This window comes from Engystomops pustulosus, chromosome 4, assembly GCF_040894005.1.
Source record: "Engystomops pustulosus chromosome 4, aEngPut4.maternal, whole genome shotgun sequence".
Classification (NCBI taxonomy): domain Eukaryota; kingdom Metazoa; phylum Chordata; class Amphibia; order Anura; family Leptodactylidae; genus Engystomops; species Engystomops pustulosus.
The window spans coordinates 52,908,786-52,924,155 of NC_092414.1; the positions used below are offsets into that span (position 1 = coordinate 52,908,786).

Genomic DNA, 15,370 nt, shown 5'->3' on the forward strand with positions numbered 1-15,370 from the left:
GGCGCCATCTGCCTGAGCGCCTCTGGCACTTTAACAAAGTTAAATGCCAAAATACATGTAAAACACCCCCCCCCCCATCCCCTAGACATAAGGATCAGCCTTTTTAGGATACTCTCTGGTGGTAGATGTCCTTAAAAAGAAATCATGCTTGTCATTGTCTTCAATTGCATGTACTTTTATTTGTGCTGCTGAAGTACTGAGCAGTGAAGGTTATTTTATTACGTAAAAAAAACAAACTACCTACCACATTTCAGCAATTAATGCTTGTGCGTTTCTAAAGTGGTGTATTGTTAACATTTCTACTTCTCTTTCATCAAATAACCTTCATCCAGAATGAAAGCAACAGTCATGGCATAATGACTTTTTTACTACTATAAACACATAAAATATCCCAAATGGGTATACTTACAGCAAACTCGTTCTCAGGATCAATGGAGCCCTTCCGCACAGGTCTTGAATAGTGGAATCTCTGCACATAATTTGACTTGTAAAAGCTAAAAGATATCAAGGACAATCAGCCAAAATGAAGAACGGAGTATAATCTCTGAGGCAATATCACATTCACTATAAATGTTTTAATGAGTCACGTCCATAAATCCACACTTCTACATACTCCACTTACACTTTCACAGGCAAAATGTATGCAAATTAATTGAAAGTGTCCACCTGGAAAGCTCGTACAATAGATTAAGTAATAAGAATAATGCCTACACTTATTTTTCATACCTTTTTTAATTTAGCCTATATCATTTCTTTCAGCTAGCTGTAAAATCCAAAATTACGGTTTTATAGCCTTGTGTTGAGAACTTTGTTCAAGTTAAGTGCACAGCTATAGAAAATCAATTAGCATATTCTTCAAACAAGGTCCAGCATTTGTTTAATTGTATCTAGAAGCAAAGTAAAGGTTTTCTTATATTACAGTACTTTCTATGTAAAATAGTAAGAGATGGTCTTTACTTACAAAATTGAATAAGTAAATAGACAAAGATGCATCCATTACGGCGCACCAGGATGATCTCCTAAATAACACATACCAACCATATTACTTCATCCTTAAACTGTAGAGGTTAAGCCATTACTTCTAAGGCTGCTTCCACAAGCACATACTTTTTGTCCTTGTGCTAAACATTAATTTAACACATTCATGTCTATTGGCTTATGCACACAGCCGTGGAATCTGTGTGTGCTTTAGTCTGAACCACACAACTCTGCTTTTGATGACAGCAGTGACGTCACTTGCTGATGACACTTGGACCTCATTGGATCATGGGTCTGTTGTTTGGGGTCATGAGAATGGCCCACATTTTTTTTCTTGTAGCCTTAAAGTACTAGCTCTTAATAAGACTTTACTGTAGGCGAGATTCCACAGAAGTGACTATATTTACCATTAAGGATCAGCCAGGCTCGTCTTTCAAACCAAATGCTACATGGAGGCCTCCAGTCTGTGCCTGTCACTGCACTGGTTGCCCATCTCCTTCTGACTAAAGTTTAAAATTATTACCCTCATCCACAAAGCTCCGCGTGATCCCTACCACTGAACCTCCCTACCTCTCCTATCTTATTGCAGTCAATAGCCCAACCTGTTCTCTTTGATCAGCCAGTGATCCTAGATGTCTACCTTAATTCAAACCTCTCATGCAAGTCTCCAGGACTTCTAACGAGCTTCAGCAGTTCTCTAGAATGCCCTTCCCCAGGTCAATACCCATCTTCCAAAGTTTCAAATGTGCTCTTAAAACCCCAGACCTAGCTCCCTAGCTACATGAAATTTCAACTCACTCTCTACTAACCTGTCCTGTGTTCTCCTCCCATCTGATATCTGGCAAACACCAGATAGATACCTAGCTACTGGCTTCTCTGCAGTCCCATTGACATTGAACTTTGTATATAAGATGGCGGGTGATGGCTGGTTCAAGCTGCAGCATTTTTATTAATTTATTATATTCTGTTCTCTTGGCTGTAAACTTTGTGTGCAGGACCCTCACTCCTATTGTTCCATATGACTGTACTCTGTAATGTATTATTTTATTTGTAGATGTCCCCAATGATTTGTAAAGTGCTATGGAATATGATGGTGCTAAATAAATAAAGATTTATATAATTAAGGATGCATTTACCCCACCCTCATACGTCTGCCATAGATGGCAATGCCCACACGGAGCGATACAGTGCCACAAACGTGCAGCACCATAACACTCCATACATGGGGAAAAGATAGGGCATATTCTATGTTTCCCTGTGTTAATGGCACGTACGACGTGCATTTCTATGAAGAGGGAAGGGATAACCCCTCCTCCTTTCCATCACGCCGGAGGCTACAGCCCGGGGGCATACGTTTATTCTTAAACTGAATAAATTCTGAAAGCACGGAATATTAATAATTGCTTTCCTTGATACTCACAAGAAATGTCATTTTTAGCTGGCAGGTTACAGTAGCCTATGTCAGGTAATGTGAATTAAACTTATAAAAATTACTGAAATGATTCAGCATTTTTAGAGTCAGCGTAGCATTGGCTATTGGACCTGTCACCAGCTAAAAATGACATTCCAGATGACAGGTTCCCTTTAATTTCAATCAATAAGCCAACACCTTACTACTAAGCCCACACCCTAATGAAAACACAAAAACACAATAAATGTAATGAAAGGCATTTAGGCATTTGCCACAAATTATACCTTTCACCATTTACTTGTAAATACGTAAAAATATTTTTCATATTGCGATATACAAATCTGCAAATAAATATTGGAGTATCAATCTTTAGACATATTTGTCTAAGTTACAGACTTGAAAGACCCATCAGTGGACTGTTTAATACATTTCTAGGCCCTGACACCTGTGCTACGATGGCAGAGGACTCTGTACCTATAGATGGCCAATTCCAATGATAGTAATAGTACCTGAGCAGCCTGTTCTGGCCACATAAAGTACTATTACTGTAGCTAAAGTAAGACGCAGCTGTGAGTGCGACAAAGCTGGGATAATTCCCCTGCACATGTCACACTCTGACATAGACAGTTCATCATGACACATTCCACATCTGTCCAGCGTACACAGGAGAAGTTATAGTTAGGGGGCAAAGAAAGTTTCAGGGGGCAATGTATCTGTAGGGGCACCGGGCATCGGGCACCGGGACCCCGCAGGCAGCGGGCACCGGGACCCCGCAGGCATCAGGACCCCGCGACTCTGCAGGCAGCAGGGCGGGGTCCCGATGCCTGCTTGTCCCCGCCCTGCTGCCTGCAGAGTCGCGGGGTCCTGATGCCTGATGCCTGCGGGGTCCCGGTGCCCCATGCCTCCTGCCTGCTCCTGTGCTCCGACGTCACTCCATCCTCGCCTGCAGAGTCGCGGGGTCCTGATGCCTGCGGGGTCCCGGTGCCCGCTGCCTGCGGGGTCCCGGTGCCCGCTGCCTGCGGGGTCCCGGTGCCCGCTGCCTGCGGGGTCCCGGTGCCCGCTGCCTGCGGGGTCCCGGTGCCCGCTGCCTGCGGGGTCCCGGTGCCTGACGTTTCCGCGGCTGCTGCACTTAGTAAGGCCCTCTATGTGTGTCTGTCTATGCTGGTGTGAGTGTATTGGAGTGTGTGCTGTGTGAGTGTAGTGGTGTGGAGTGTGTGTTGTGTGAGAGTAGTGGAGTGGAGTGTGTGCTATGTGAGTGTAGTGGAGTGGAGTGTGTGCTTGTGAGTGTAGTGGAGTGGAGTGTGTGCTATGTGAGTGTAGTGTAGTGGAGTGTGTGCTGTGTGAGTGGAGTGGAGTGTGCGCTGTGTGAGTGGAGTGTGAGCGGAGTGGAGTGTGCGCAGTGTGAGCAGAGTGTGAGTGGAGTGGAGTGTGCGCAGTGTGAGTGGAGTGGAGTGAGCGCAGTGTGAGCAGAGTGTGAGTGGAGTGGAGTGGAGTGTGCGCTGTGTGAGTGGAGTGGAGTGTGCGCTGTGTGAGTGGAGTGGAGTGTGCGCAGTGTGAGTGGAGTGGAGTGTGCGCAGTGTGAGTGGAGTGGAGTGTGCGCAGTGTGAGCAGAGTGTGAGTGGAGTGGAGTGTGCGCTGTGTGAGTGGAGTGGAGTGTGCGCAGTGTGAGTGAAGTGTGAGTGGAGTGGAGTGTGCGCTATGTGAGTGGAGTGGAGTGTGCGCAGTGTGAGTGGAGTGGAGTGTGCGCTGTGTGAGTGGAGTGGAGTGTGCGCTGTGTGAGTGGAGTGGAGTGTGCGCAGTGTGAGTGGAGTGTGCGCAGAGTGGAGTGTGAGTGGAGTGGAGTGTGCGCTGTGTGAGTGGAGTGGAGTGTGCGCAGTGTGAGTGGAGTGGAGTGTGTGCTGTGTGTGCAGTGTGAGCGTAGTGTGCGCGGCGTATTACCAAAATTTTCATACTCCTCCTCGGGTAAAAATACTCCTCAAAAATGGTGAGAGGAGTATTATTACCCTTCTGGAAAAATGTTAGTGCGACCTCTGATAATGGTCTTTATGCTATTTATGTGGTTGTAATGGTGGCCTCATGATGTCACAGTGTTATTTGTCTCTTGTATAGTGGTATTGTGGCGCTATTGGACTAAACTGCTGTGTTGGCACCTTGCACTAGAAACGTCGCCTTTGGTTTGCAGTTTGGGCACTCGGTCTCTTAAAGGTTCGCCATCACTGCCCTAGGGTCTATATAGGGATTCTGCATGTGCCACCAACATTTAAATGCTCCCGGGAACTTCGCAGGCAGCATTTAAATGGTTAACACTTGCTATTGGCGTTAGCGATGGGTGTTTGCTGCATTATGCAGCAAATGCCCGGTGAGTATGAAGAGAGAGAGATCAGCCCGTGAATTGAATTGTATTTTTAATGCACAGTGGTACATCTAAAGTTTCACTCTAAGCACAAAACTTTCTATTAAGCTCTGGCTCTTATCAAACATGGCAGAAAAATGTATAAAACAAAATTAATGTGGTGAATAGCAAATAGACATGCTGCAAATTATGCCAGATTTCTAGCGCAGTGTATTAATAAATACTTATAAGCATGTTTTGATGTGATTTACACATCTAAATTGTTATGTACTGCATTGTAAGATTTACAGTGGAATACTGGACTGTTAATCTTTAGACATATTTATCTTAGTAGTTTATCCCATTACTATGCATGTGTTTGAGTATGTAGTATGTCCAATTTCATACAAATGATACTAGTACTGTTATTGTATGTTCACAATGATATGTTACTTTCTTCACGTCAAATTCTGTATTTTTCTGCAATTACTACCTCCTAAATGGGCCTGTACATCTTGCATTGATAAAAAAAAAAAATCTTAATGGTATACTTGGGCATTCCTTTTTATTCGGGCTACTACTTTTTCCCGTAAAAAGGGACAGTAAGATACAGTGAAGTTAAAAAATTATTTGCCCCCTGATTTCTTAATCTTTTGGATGTTTGTCACACTTGTTACTGTGATGTGGTCTGATATCAACCCTACCGATGCAGCCGTCCCTGATTGTTGCTCTCCGGGACGTCATCAGGTAACAACAATTGGTACCATGACAGCCTCTGGTCTTCATCAGACCAAGGCTGCATGTCATTTTCAGATTCATGCAGATGGCTCCAGTGGCTCATTGTAATGAATACTGTGTAAAAATTTCAGTATATGGTAGAAATGATCAGACCATCTAAAGTAACCTAGGGGGACTAAAACAATAGTTAAAGAAAAATTTTAAAAAAACTAATTAAAAAATATTCAAATCAACCCCCCCTTTCCATAGAACTGATATAAAATGTAATAAACAGTACAAATCCCAAACATTAGGTTTAGGGGGGGGGGCTTTTTCAGACAACTGCATTTTGTGATTGTGTTATTTTTCTCTAATATTTTAATTTGTTTGATGATCTGAAATATGATACAGACATTCCAAAGATTAAGAATTCAGAAAAGAGTAAATAATTTTTCACACCATGCTATTCTATGACAGTTATGATAGGAGATTCTCTAAGCGTATTGCATACAATAAGACAAGATGTGAACACAGTTTAACACTGCTGAACAGTACAAATCACATTAAATTCAGTACTTACTTTATAATCTGATCAGGCACAGGCTTATTCTTAAACTGGGGATGTTCCTCCAGGACTGGCTGTACGGTAAAACACTGAATATCTGGAATGAAAATCAGTTAAAGGGGTATTATGGGAATATAAACTTCTGACACAAAAACCCATGATGATATAAATAAATGAGTAGAACAATACTCAATGTCATTAGTCACAAAACGGAGCTTAAATAGTTTGATTTTATGATTTAGAACATTTATGGCCTCTCTAAAGTAGGTGGAGATATCACTAAGATGGCCGCCACTCGAAACTACAAGTTCCATGATCCTTTAGTTCTCAGTAACTCCTTCTCCCTCTTCTGCTCTGCTCCCGGTGATGATGTAATAGACAACCAACTGACTACAGACAAACGTGGTGGTGATCACATGACCTGCCCAGGCAGGTGCAGGACATGTGATGTGGACATGTGACCAGCGGCCATCTTCTGTTCTGTGTCTGATCCGCAACGGACCGCGCGGGGGAAATTAACGGACTGATTAAAGGGCCAGTAGCATTTTAATTCTTCTGCTAATTCTAATTTTCTATTAAGAGGAGCAAAATTTTAAAGAACAACTAATTACACATTAGCTTATATTTTGAGTACCCATTTGTATATGAATTATGTTCATTCCTGGAATACCCCTTTTAAGGTAAAAAGATATGTAGTCACTGATCTGTATAACCCTGATGGCCAGATTAGAGTCTCAGCTTTACACAATGCTTCATTTCTATACCTACTTATTCCTATTATGGCTCCCAAATTTGCTGTGATTGTCAAAACAAAATATTTTATGGAAGTATTTTATTAAATGCATCCTAAAATTGTGTTTTCTCGATTCATTTTACATTGGGCAAAGTAGATGTCTAAAAAGCCTCACGCACAGATCTATTTAATTAGAAAGAGCGGTGTTGATCCTTAAGGGAGAACAGTAGACTCTATGTACCATTTGATTTGTTCTTTCTCTATAATTCTATTTAAATGGAAAGAGACCCGTGTATGTGTCATTTTGGCCTTCATACAGTTACATTAGCATTTCTATTCCTCAGTGTGCTCCACGTCTCTTTACGGAAATTATAGGTATACTATGAAGATGTACGTTTGATACGAAAGTATTATATCATTGTTCTGTGGATGAAGATGTGAACAATATTAGCGCCTCTATGTAGCACACAAGTCCTGCTGAGATCTTATCCTTTTATACTTTGGGTAACAAGCAGAAAATAATTGCTTTTCCCCGACATAAATAAAGCCAAGGGACAGCTCTCCAGAGATTGCAGTGAATATTAATTTAGTATGTGTATGCCTTTACTATCTGCTCAATTAGTCTTCACTCAGGTTTCATAAATCATAGTGAATAGACTATAAAGTTACGTTTAATGAAGTACTTGGTGATAAAGTGCCCGGTGTAAATGTTTGCTTTGCTTATCGCCCGGCCGGACAAGAGGAAATAATTGAAAACTTGTTTATTTTAAGGGGATGCTGCTTCTAGGTGAAAGAAATGTGTGGGCATATATGTCTTGCTAATTATGTTATCATAAAATGGTAATTAAGCTAATGGGCTGGTATTAGAAAAGCCATTGATCATGTCCTTTGTGGAAGTTACTGCAGGAAAATATATAAAAATAATAATAATAAAAAAACAAACAAACACACTCCTGCGGCAATGAGGCGGAGAAACACTACAGAAAGTTAGGACACCCTATGGATAATATACTGTATCTGTTATTGGAAATACCACTGGCCCTGATTAGTGTATTGTTTTAATTCTCTTCTTTCCAATTTCTCTCAACCACCTCATCTTAATTCTTTCCTGTTCTTCCCTTTAAAGAAAGAGGATCTTTAAAAAAAAAAAAAAGAAGAAATTGGGAGGTGGGAAGAGGCGAGGTAGGAAAAAGAAAATGGTATTGTCTTTGGTATAACAATGCAATAACCATACACAAAAAGTTCACAGTGGGCAGACAGGTCTGTCTGTAAGAGTACATTCACACAGCTGCATGCTCTATCTTTTCCCCGTGTATGTTGCAGAACGGTACCACACATGTGTGGCATCGTATCGCCGCCGGACTGCCTTTGCATCTATGGGGAAATATATTTGGCCGCAAATTTTCAGCCGCAGGTACATCCCCCCAGACGGCCATTTGAATGTACCATGACTAAGGGTCGTCTGTAATTCAGGTGTCCTTAAATGGAAGCTGTCAACAGAAATTGCCCTAATAAACCACTACAAGTATGACCTCAAGCAGCTGAACCTTCTAGTTCATGTCTATTTCATGGCCAAGGGCGATGGCATCATTAAGAAAATCAACTTTGAAGTGACATGTAATTTGGTTGTATAAAGTCAAGGAGGGGCAGAGTTGTAGTCAAGCTTTCCTCACTTCAAAATGTCCTCTTTACTGTAATTGATGGTCCTGCATCCAGACACATGACTAACCAGAACTCCTTCATGATAAAGGAGAGCTTGACTTCAATACTGAGCTCTTTACCTCCATGACTTTATACAACCAATTTACATCTCACTTCAAAGGTATGCCACCATACCATGCCATGAAAGAAACATGCTGGTAATGGTAAATTAGGTCAGTTTCTAATAACGGGTTCCATTTATTTCAGGGACCGCCTGTATTGATATGGAAATGGGAATAGTGATTAATATCATGTATTTATGTATTTTTGTGATATGGTGAATCTGTATATGGTTTAATAAGAAATGAAAAAAAATAAAAAATCCTTTCTCCTTTCCACACTGTCCACCTTAGAGGAAAATTGTACTGTATATTATACTGTGACATGTGCTAGATAAGTCACTGGAATTATAACAAGGCTTTGCTGCACAGTACAAATGTCAGATAAAAATCCCAGATTCATCATACAAATACAAAAAACATAATAATGAGCTGCCATATTCTATCCAATTTGTAAGATATGACAGGTATGTGCATATCATACTTTATGTACAGTACATGAACTCATACACAGAGACATATCCCTACTTGTGTCCATTACCTATAGACCCTGCTAAGAGGAAGCTTGGAAGACATGCACCCAATGTCCTTTCACTTTCCGAATATCTTTCTGCAAGCATGGCCAGATGCTTTATACCTCAGGGAATCTCGTTGACAATAGATATGCACTATTAAAATGTTGTTACATGTAACATTACCCAGAGGCTTAAAATAAATGGGAGTACTTTATAGAGAGAACTTTTTGAGACTGCATCTTTGATATTACTCAGCCGATCTGACTTTTGTGATAATTCTGATTTATGTTGTATCTGGTTAAACTTTTTATATATTCTAAATTTCCTCCAACAGGCGTTCCATGTAAAACTTTCAGCCACACCTTTTTTTTCAATGCTACCTCCCCAGTGATGTTTTACAAATTTAAAATATCTTTAAAAAAAAATAAAGATCCTTAAAGAGGTTTCAGGGAGTAGAAAATAAGTCCACCATACCATATACTCCTGTCAAAGGATGTATGTGGGATGAGTAGTTGGAATTCCTTGTGAGCCACCTTAAATTGCACTTATTAACCTCTTTACGCCACCTCCATGCCAAGTGGGCAAGGAGGAGCTTGAAGTGGGAGTGTTCTTGTCCGTACCTGTCTCTGTAGTTTGTGACTGTCCAGGCCTGAACAGTCGCCAACAACAGTACTAGGCTGGGCTTGGTGTACATTTGTACACCAGCATAGCCAACCACCGGATACATCAGCAGGCCGTACCCTCAATAACAATGATCTATGCAAAAAAAAAAACTGATGAAGATCACTGCTGGTTGACATTGTCCTAAAGTAGAGACTGTTACATACATTGTCCAGGGGCGTTTTTGATGTCTTCTCCAGGGGAGGAGGTAGTATTCAGCTTCTCTGAAAAAGGGAATTGACTCATCAACTGTGCCAAGAAATCTTCTCTCCGTTCATATTCTTTTCCTCGATAAATGAACACCTTGTTCTGTAAATAATTGTTCAAGATCTAATCATTAATGGCATAATGAAATATTTTATCCATCTTAAACAGTATAAATAAAATCCATTTAAATATATGAGAGTAAGTAGCAATATAGTTTACTGTGAACTAGTAATAGTTCCATCGCCAACTGATCCCACCAGCCAGTTATCTTTCTCTTACTACTCGTACAGGCTCATCCATAAATGGTCTGGCTATAAGGCCTCCTTTACAGTTTTTTGGGGGCCTTGTAAAAATGGCATGATGATGAGGATTTTGTTTGCTGCACTTTGCCAAAAATGCATTAGCAGTTATTGTCAAAAACACACTAACTTAAAGGACATATACCACCAGGATAAAGGATTGTAACACAAGCACACTGACATACATACTGGTGTGTGCCCCACTCTTCTTTAAACTTAATGTGCCCTTGTTTTTAAGAAAGAAAAGTTTTAAAATCTATGGAGCCTGGAGCCCCTTAGGGTCATTTGCATAATTTTAAAAGCCATTTTTTTTGTAAAAAACCAGGACATAAGAAGCTAAAAAAGAGCAAGTCCTGCCAGATCACACACGCACCAGTATGTCAGTGTGCTTGGTTTACAATCCTTGATCCTGGAGGAAGATGTCCTTTAAGTTGTTATTCCATTTTCATTGCTCTACTACAAACCTAAGATTGCATAAGTTAATGGAATATTAAATGGTTCATTGCTGTAGATAATTTCTATTGTTGGAGGATTCCCCAGATTATAATATGATCATAACATGTCTTGCTCATGGGAGCCAAAGCGATAAATTCTAACCTATAAAGCAACCAGGTTATAAGTGTTCCATTTTCTTGTGGTCCACCACAGGGAAAATACATATCACACAGGTCCCATTAGGATCTATTGGATGTCCTCCAGATCAAAAGAAATAGTTTTAAATGATCACTGCTCTGGATTATATAAACTTAGATAATTATCTTTTGCAAAACCACATGACACGATTGAAGCAGTAGTAGATTGTGTACTATCCCTTAATTTATATTCAGCCGCTTATCCTTTATTCTGTGGAAATATGATGAAAGTATTTAAAGGGAAAATAGTGAGGCATTTAAAATGGCTTACAACCTTGTGTACTTGTTATTTTAGATATTTAACATCTTAACGACCTGTGATGTACTCACAGGCTGATCACTGATATAAACCTGGTAAATGCTGCCAGGTGCCTTTAACCCCTTAAGGACGCAGGGTTTTTCGGCTGATTTCTCGCTCTCCAACTTCAAAAATCCATAACTTTTTCATTTTTACGTGTACAGACCTGTGTGAGGGCTTATTTTGTGCGTAACAAATTTTACTTTCCCGTGATGTTATTTATTTTAACATGCCGTGTACTGCGAAGCTGAAAAAAAATTCCAAATGTGGAAAAATTGAAAAAAAACCGCACGTGCGTCACGTTCTTGTGGGCTCAGTTTTTACGACTTTCACTCTTCGCTCCAAATAACATGCCTACTTTATTCTCTGGTTCGGTGCGATCGCGGTGATACCAAATTTATATAGGTTTTATTGTGTTTTAATACATTTTCAAAAATTAAACGAATGTGTACAAAAAAGAAAAAAAAATTTTTGCCATCTTCTGACGCTAATAACTTTTTCATACTTTGGCGCACGGAGATGTGTGAGGGGTCATTTTTTGCGAAATGAGGCGACGTTTTCATTGCTAACATTTTGAGGTCTGTGCGACATTTTGATCATTTTTTATTTTTTTTTTATGTTATGTAAAAAGGTGTAAAATTCGTATTTCGGACATTTGGGCGCCATTTCCCGCCTCGGAGGTCACCGCCGGCCGTAACCGTTTTTATATTTTGATAGATCGGGCATTTTGGGACGCGGCGATACCTAATATGTCTGTGATTTTTACTGTTTGTTATGTTTTATATCCGTTCTAGGGAAAGGGGGGTGATTTGAACTTTTAATATTTTATAAATTTTTTTTATTTTTTAAACTTTTTTTTGTCTTTTTTTTTCACTATTTTTTAGACCATCTAGGGTACATTAACCCTAGATGGTCAGATCGCTCCTACCATATACTGCAATACTACAGTATTGCAATATATGGCATTTTTGCAGGTCATACATTACAATGAGCCACTGGCTCATTGTAACGAACCTGCATAAACCATGTAGCCTCGTGTCAAAAGAAGACCCGAGGCTACCATGGTAACCGATCGCCGGCCCCCGATGACGTTCGGGGCGTGGCGATCGAAAAAAAGATGGCGGCGCCCGCGCGCCGCCGTCTTCTAAACGCCGCCGGCGGCAAAGTTTAGAGGGTTAATAGCCGCGATCGTTGCAAGCACCGACCGCGGTTATTAGCGGCGGGGGTTTTCTGCAAAATGCAAAAACCCCCACCTCTGTATGAAGAGGACTCAGCCCGTGAGCCCTCTTCATACATCCCTTATACCTCTGCGCCGTAGAGCTACGGCGCAGAGCGTTAAGGGGTTAAATCCTAGGTGGCAAGTGGAGGGATGGTCACTCCCCATTACATCATTAGGGAGTGACGATCTGTCTCCATGACAGCCTGGAGTCTGTACAAGATTCCATGCCTTGTCATTTCTCGAGGTCATCAGCAAAAACACCATGTACTGCAATACAGCTGTATTGTATTGTATTTGTATCAACCACTTTCCTGATACAAAAATATACCTGATATAAAATAAATTCTAACATTTTAAAAGGTCTGTCCCTAAAGTCCCTAAAGTCCAGATCTATCAAAATATAAGAATGGTATTCCTGTCAGTGAACCCGGTATGGAAAATAGCATAGATGTCTGAATCGCTACTTTTTCCATTTTGCAGTTCATAAAAATTAAGACAAAAAGTGATCAAAAGGCTATACAAATGTTAGAATTGCAAATGTGATTATTTCCCACAAAATATGAGACCTTGCACAGCTCTTTATACCAAAGTGTGAAAAAAGTTATTAGCGTCAGAATATAGAGAAACAAATAAATTTTTTGTACAAAAGGTTTTAATTTTTTAAAAATTTCTTTGTGATTGTACCGACAGAGAATGCCAAAAAAACAGTGCTCACTGCATTTGAATTTTTTTTCTTGCTTCCCAATACAATGGAATATTATATGGAATATTCAATACCGCATTTAGAAAGCAGAATTTGTTACACAGCAAACAAGCCCTCATAATGCTCCCTACACAGAAAAATAAAGAAATGATGGATTGGGAAAGTACCGTATTTTTCGGACTATAAGGCGCACCGGATTATAAGGCACACCATCAATAAATGCCTGCTAAAACGTCTAGGTTCATATATAAGGTGCGCCAGAGTATAAGGTGCACCTGATTATAAGGATGAATGACCAGCAGGTGGCAGACCTGTGCACAGTTCAAGGCAGCTGTTGTCTGTAAGTATGGTTCATATATAAGGCGCACTGGACTATAAGGCGCACCTTTGATTTCTGAGAAAATCAAAGGATTTTTTGTGCACCTTATAGTCCGAAAAATACGGTAGGGGAGCAAAAAATGCTGGAGGTTAAAAAAGAGTGGTTTATTTTATTAACTAATTAATTAAGTCAATATTCGGTTTTCCTAAACTGTTTTGTATAAATACAGCTTCTTCATTTTCAAATCTATAGAACAAGGAAACACATACTGTACCGGCAATGTTTCAGCTCCAAACTCGATCTTTTTAGGGTTTTCAATACCTAATAGGTTTGCCGTTGAACTTATCAATTCTTAAGTAATTGATGATGATATTATTAATTATTTAATATTAATGTTTAAAAAAATAAGTGAAAATGAATTTATAATATTACCAAGAACTATCAAGATTTTTTATCAGATAAAAATTAATATGGTTTACTGTGATTAAAAACTTCTAAGGATCTTATTTGACCATGTGGCTTGTATTTGGACAGCACAATGTTCTTGAATCATGTTCTTGCTTTAAGAAGAAATACTGCAGTACTGCATTAATTTGTCAGGCATTATATATACTGTCAGTAAATCAAAACTCTTGTGTACATCTACATCTGTCTGTTCATTTCACCACTTTATTGGCATCCATAAAACTAGTTATTGTGGATATAAAACATTTACCCTGAGGAATGTTGGGAATCCTTGCCCATAGTATCCGACTGCAAAGTAATCAGGCTTCGGACGAAGAATTTGCATTATGTTTTCATAGAATTTTGCTTGCTGTGTCTGCCAATAATGAAATGTAAAAAAAGAATATTACAGTAAGTTGGAATATTTTATATTTGTGATAAGACTGTGAAAAGGTTGTATTGTAACGACAGATTATTATTTAAAAATGTTAGAAATGGATAAACAGTAAGATATTCATAGTTGTATTTGACTATTTTAATTTATAAGGTGATATATTTGCACTACTTAAAAGTTACAAAATATACATTTTTAGAGGAGGAAAGAATATTTGTAGCCCTTGCAAAACTGCACTTAATGAATAAAGGACCTATTTTTTTTTTACAAATTCAGTCCAGATACTAAAACTAATTATTTTTCTACATTTTTTTTATTTTCGCTTCTATATTTTTATTGATATTTTTTAATATGATTATGGGAGCAGAAGTAGTGCCTAGTCTGCTGATAAGGACATTCAGAGATACTGTATGCTTTACAGCAGCCACATGGACCATATGAACCAGTAAATGTATAGATTTATAATAAACGGGTGATATAAATACGATAACTGATCCTTATAGGACAATGGCTGCCTACATGGAGACTGTATACAATGAAAATGTTAAACTAATTTGACTCATTTCTGATCATACATTTTCTATTAAGTAAGTTGTCTAATTATTTGGTAACATACTACTTCTTAAGCCCTGCCCCCTGCAGTCCAGTATGGAGCTCACAGACACTCCTTCACTTCCTGGCAGTAAACACATCGTGAGGAGAGAGAATTTTCAAGCTACGAGCAGATAAGTTCTTTATCAGGGGAGGGAGGCACAGGAGATCTCATAGTAAGAGAACCTATATGTAGCAGATCTGAAAGTGTGTAATAGGCATCTCATCATCTCATCTCTGATCTATCTCATCTCTCTTTTTATGTATCAGAAAGTACAATGTTCAGAAGGTAAATGAAAGTCTATATAAAGCTTGTACCCTGATAATCTAACTACATTGTCAGCACAAAGAACTAGAGCAGTGATGGCGAACCTTTTAAAGACTGAGTGCCCAAACTACAACCAAGACCCACTTATTTATCGCAAAGTGCCAACACAGGAATTTAATTTGTTATTTATACTCCCTCCTCTGTCACAGCTTTCATTCATATCAGCACCCTGAGGATACAAGTAAAGCAGAAAATAGAAGAAATTTGGATGATCATTGTAGTTTCCTTCCAGGGTCCCATAAACAGGAAGAATTGTCAGGGCCGG

General features: G+C 39.5%; 1 protein-coding gene across 2 annotated transcripts in view; it reads right to left on the reverse strand.

The window, feature by feature from the left end:
- Positions 1-15,370, reverse strand: part of DOCK2 (dedicator of cytokinesis 2) — a 471,688-nt gene that overhangs the window by 51,317 nt on the left and 405,001 nt on the right. For both annotated transcript variants that reach the window (XM_072145916.1, XM_072145917.1), the window contains exons 40-43: positions 14,064-14,168; positions 9,839-9,980; positions 6,019-6,100; positions 410-494 (exon numbers count right to left, since the gene is read on the reverse strand). In XM_072145916.1, the coding sequence (XP_072002017.1) occupies positions 410-494; positions 6,019-6,100; positions 9,839-9,980; positions 14,064-14,168 (414 nt within the window). The remainder of the gene's footprint in view (positions 1-409; positions 495-6,018; positions 6,101-9,838; positions 9,981-14,063; positions 14,169-15,370) is intronic.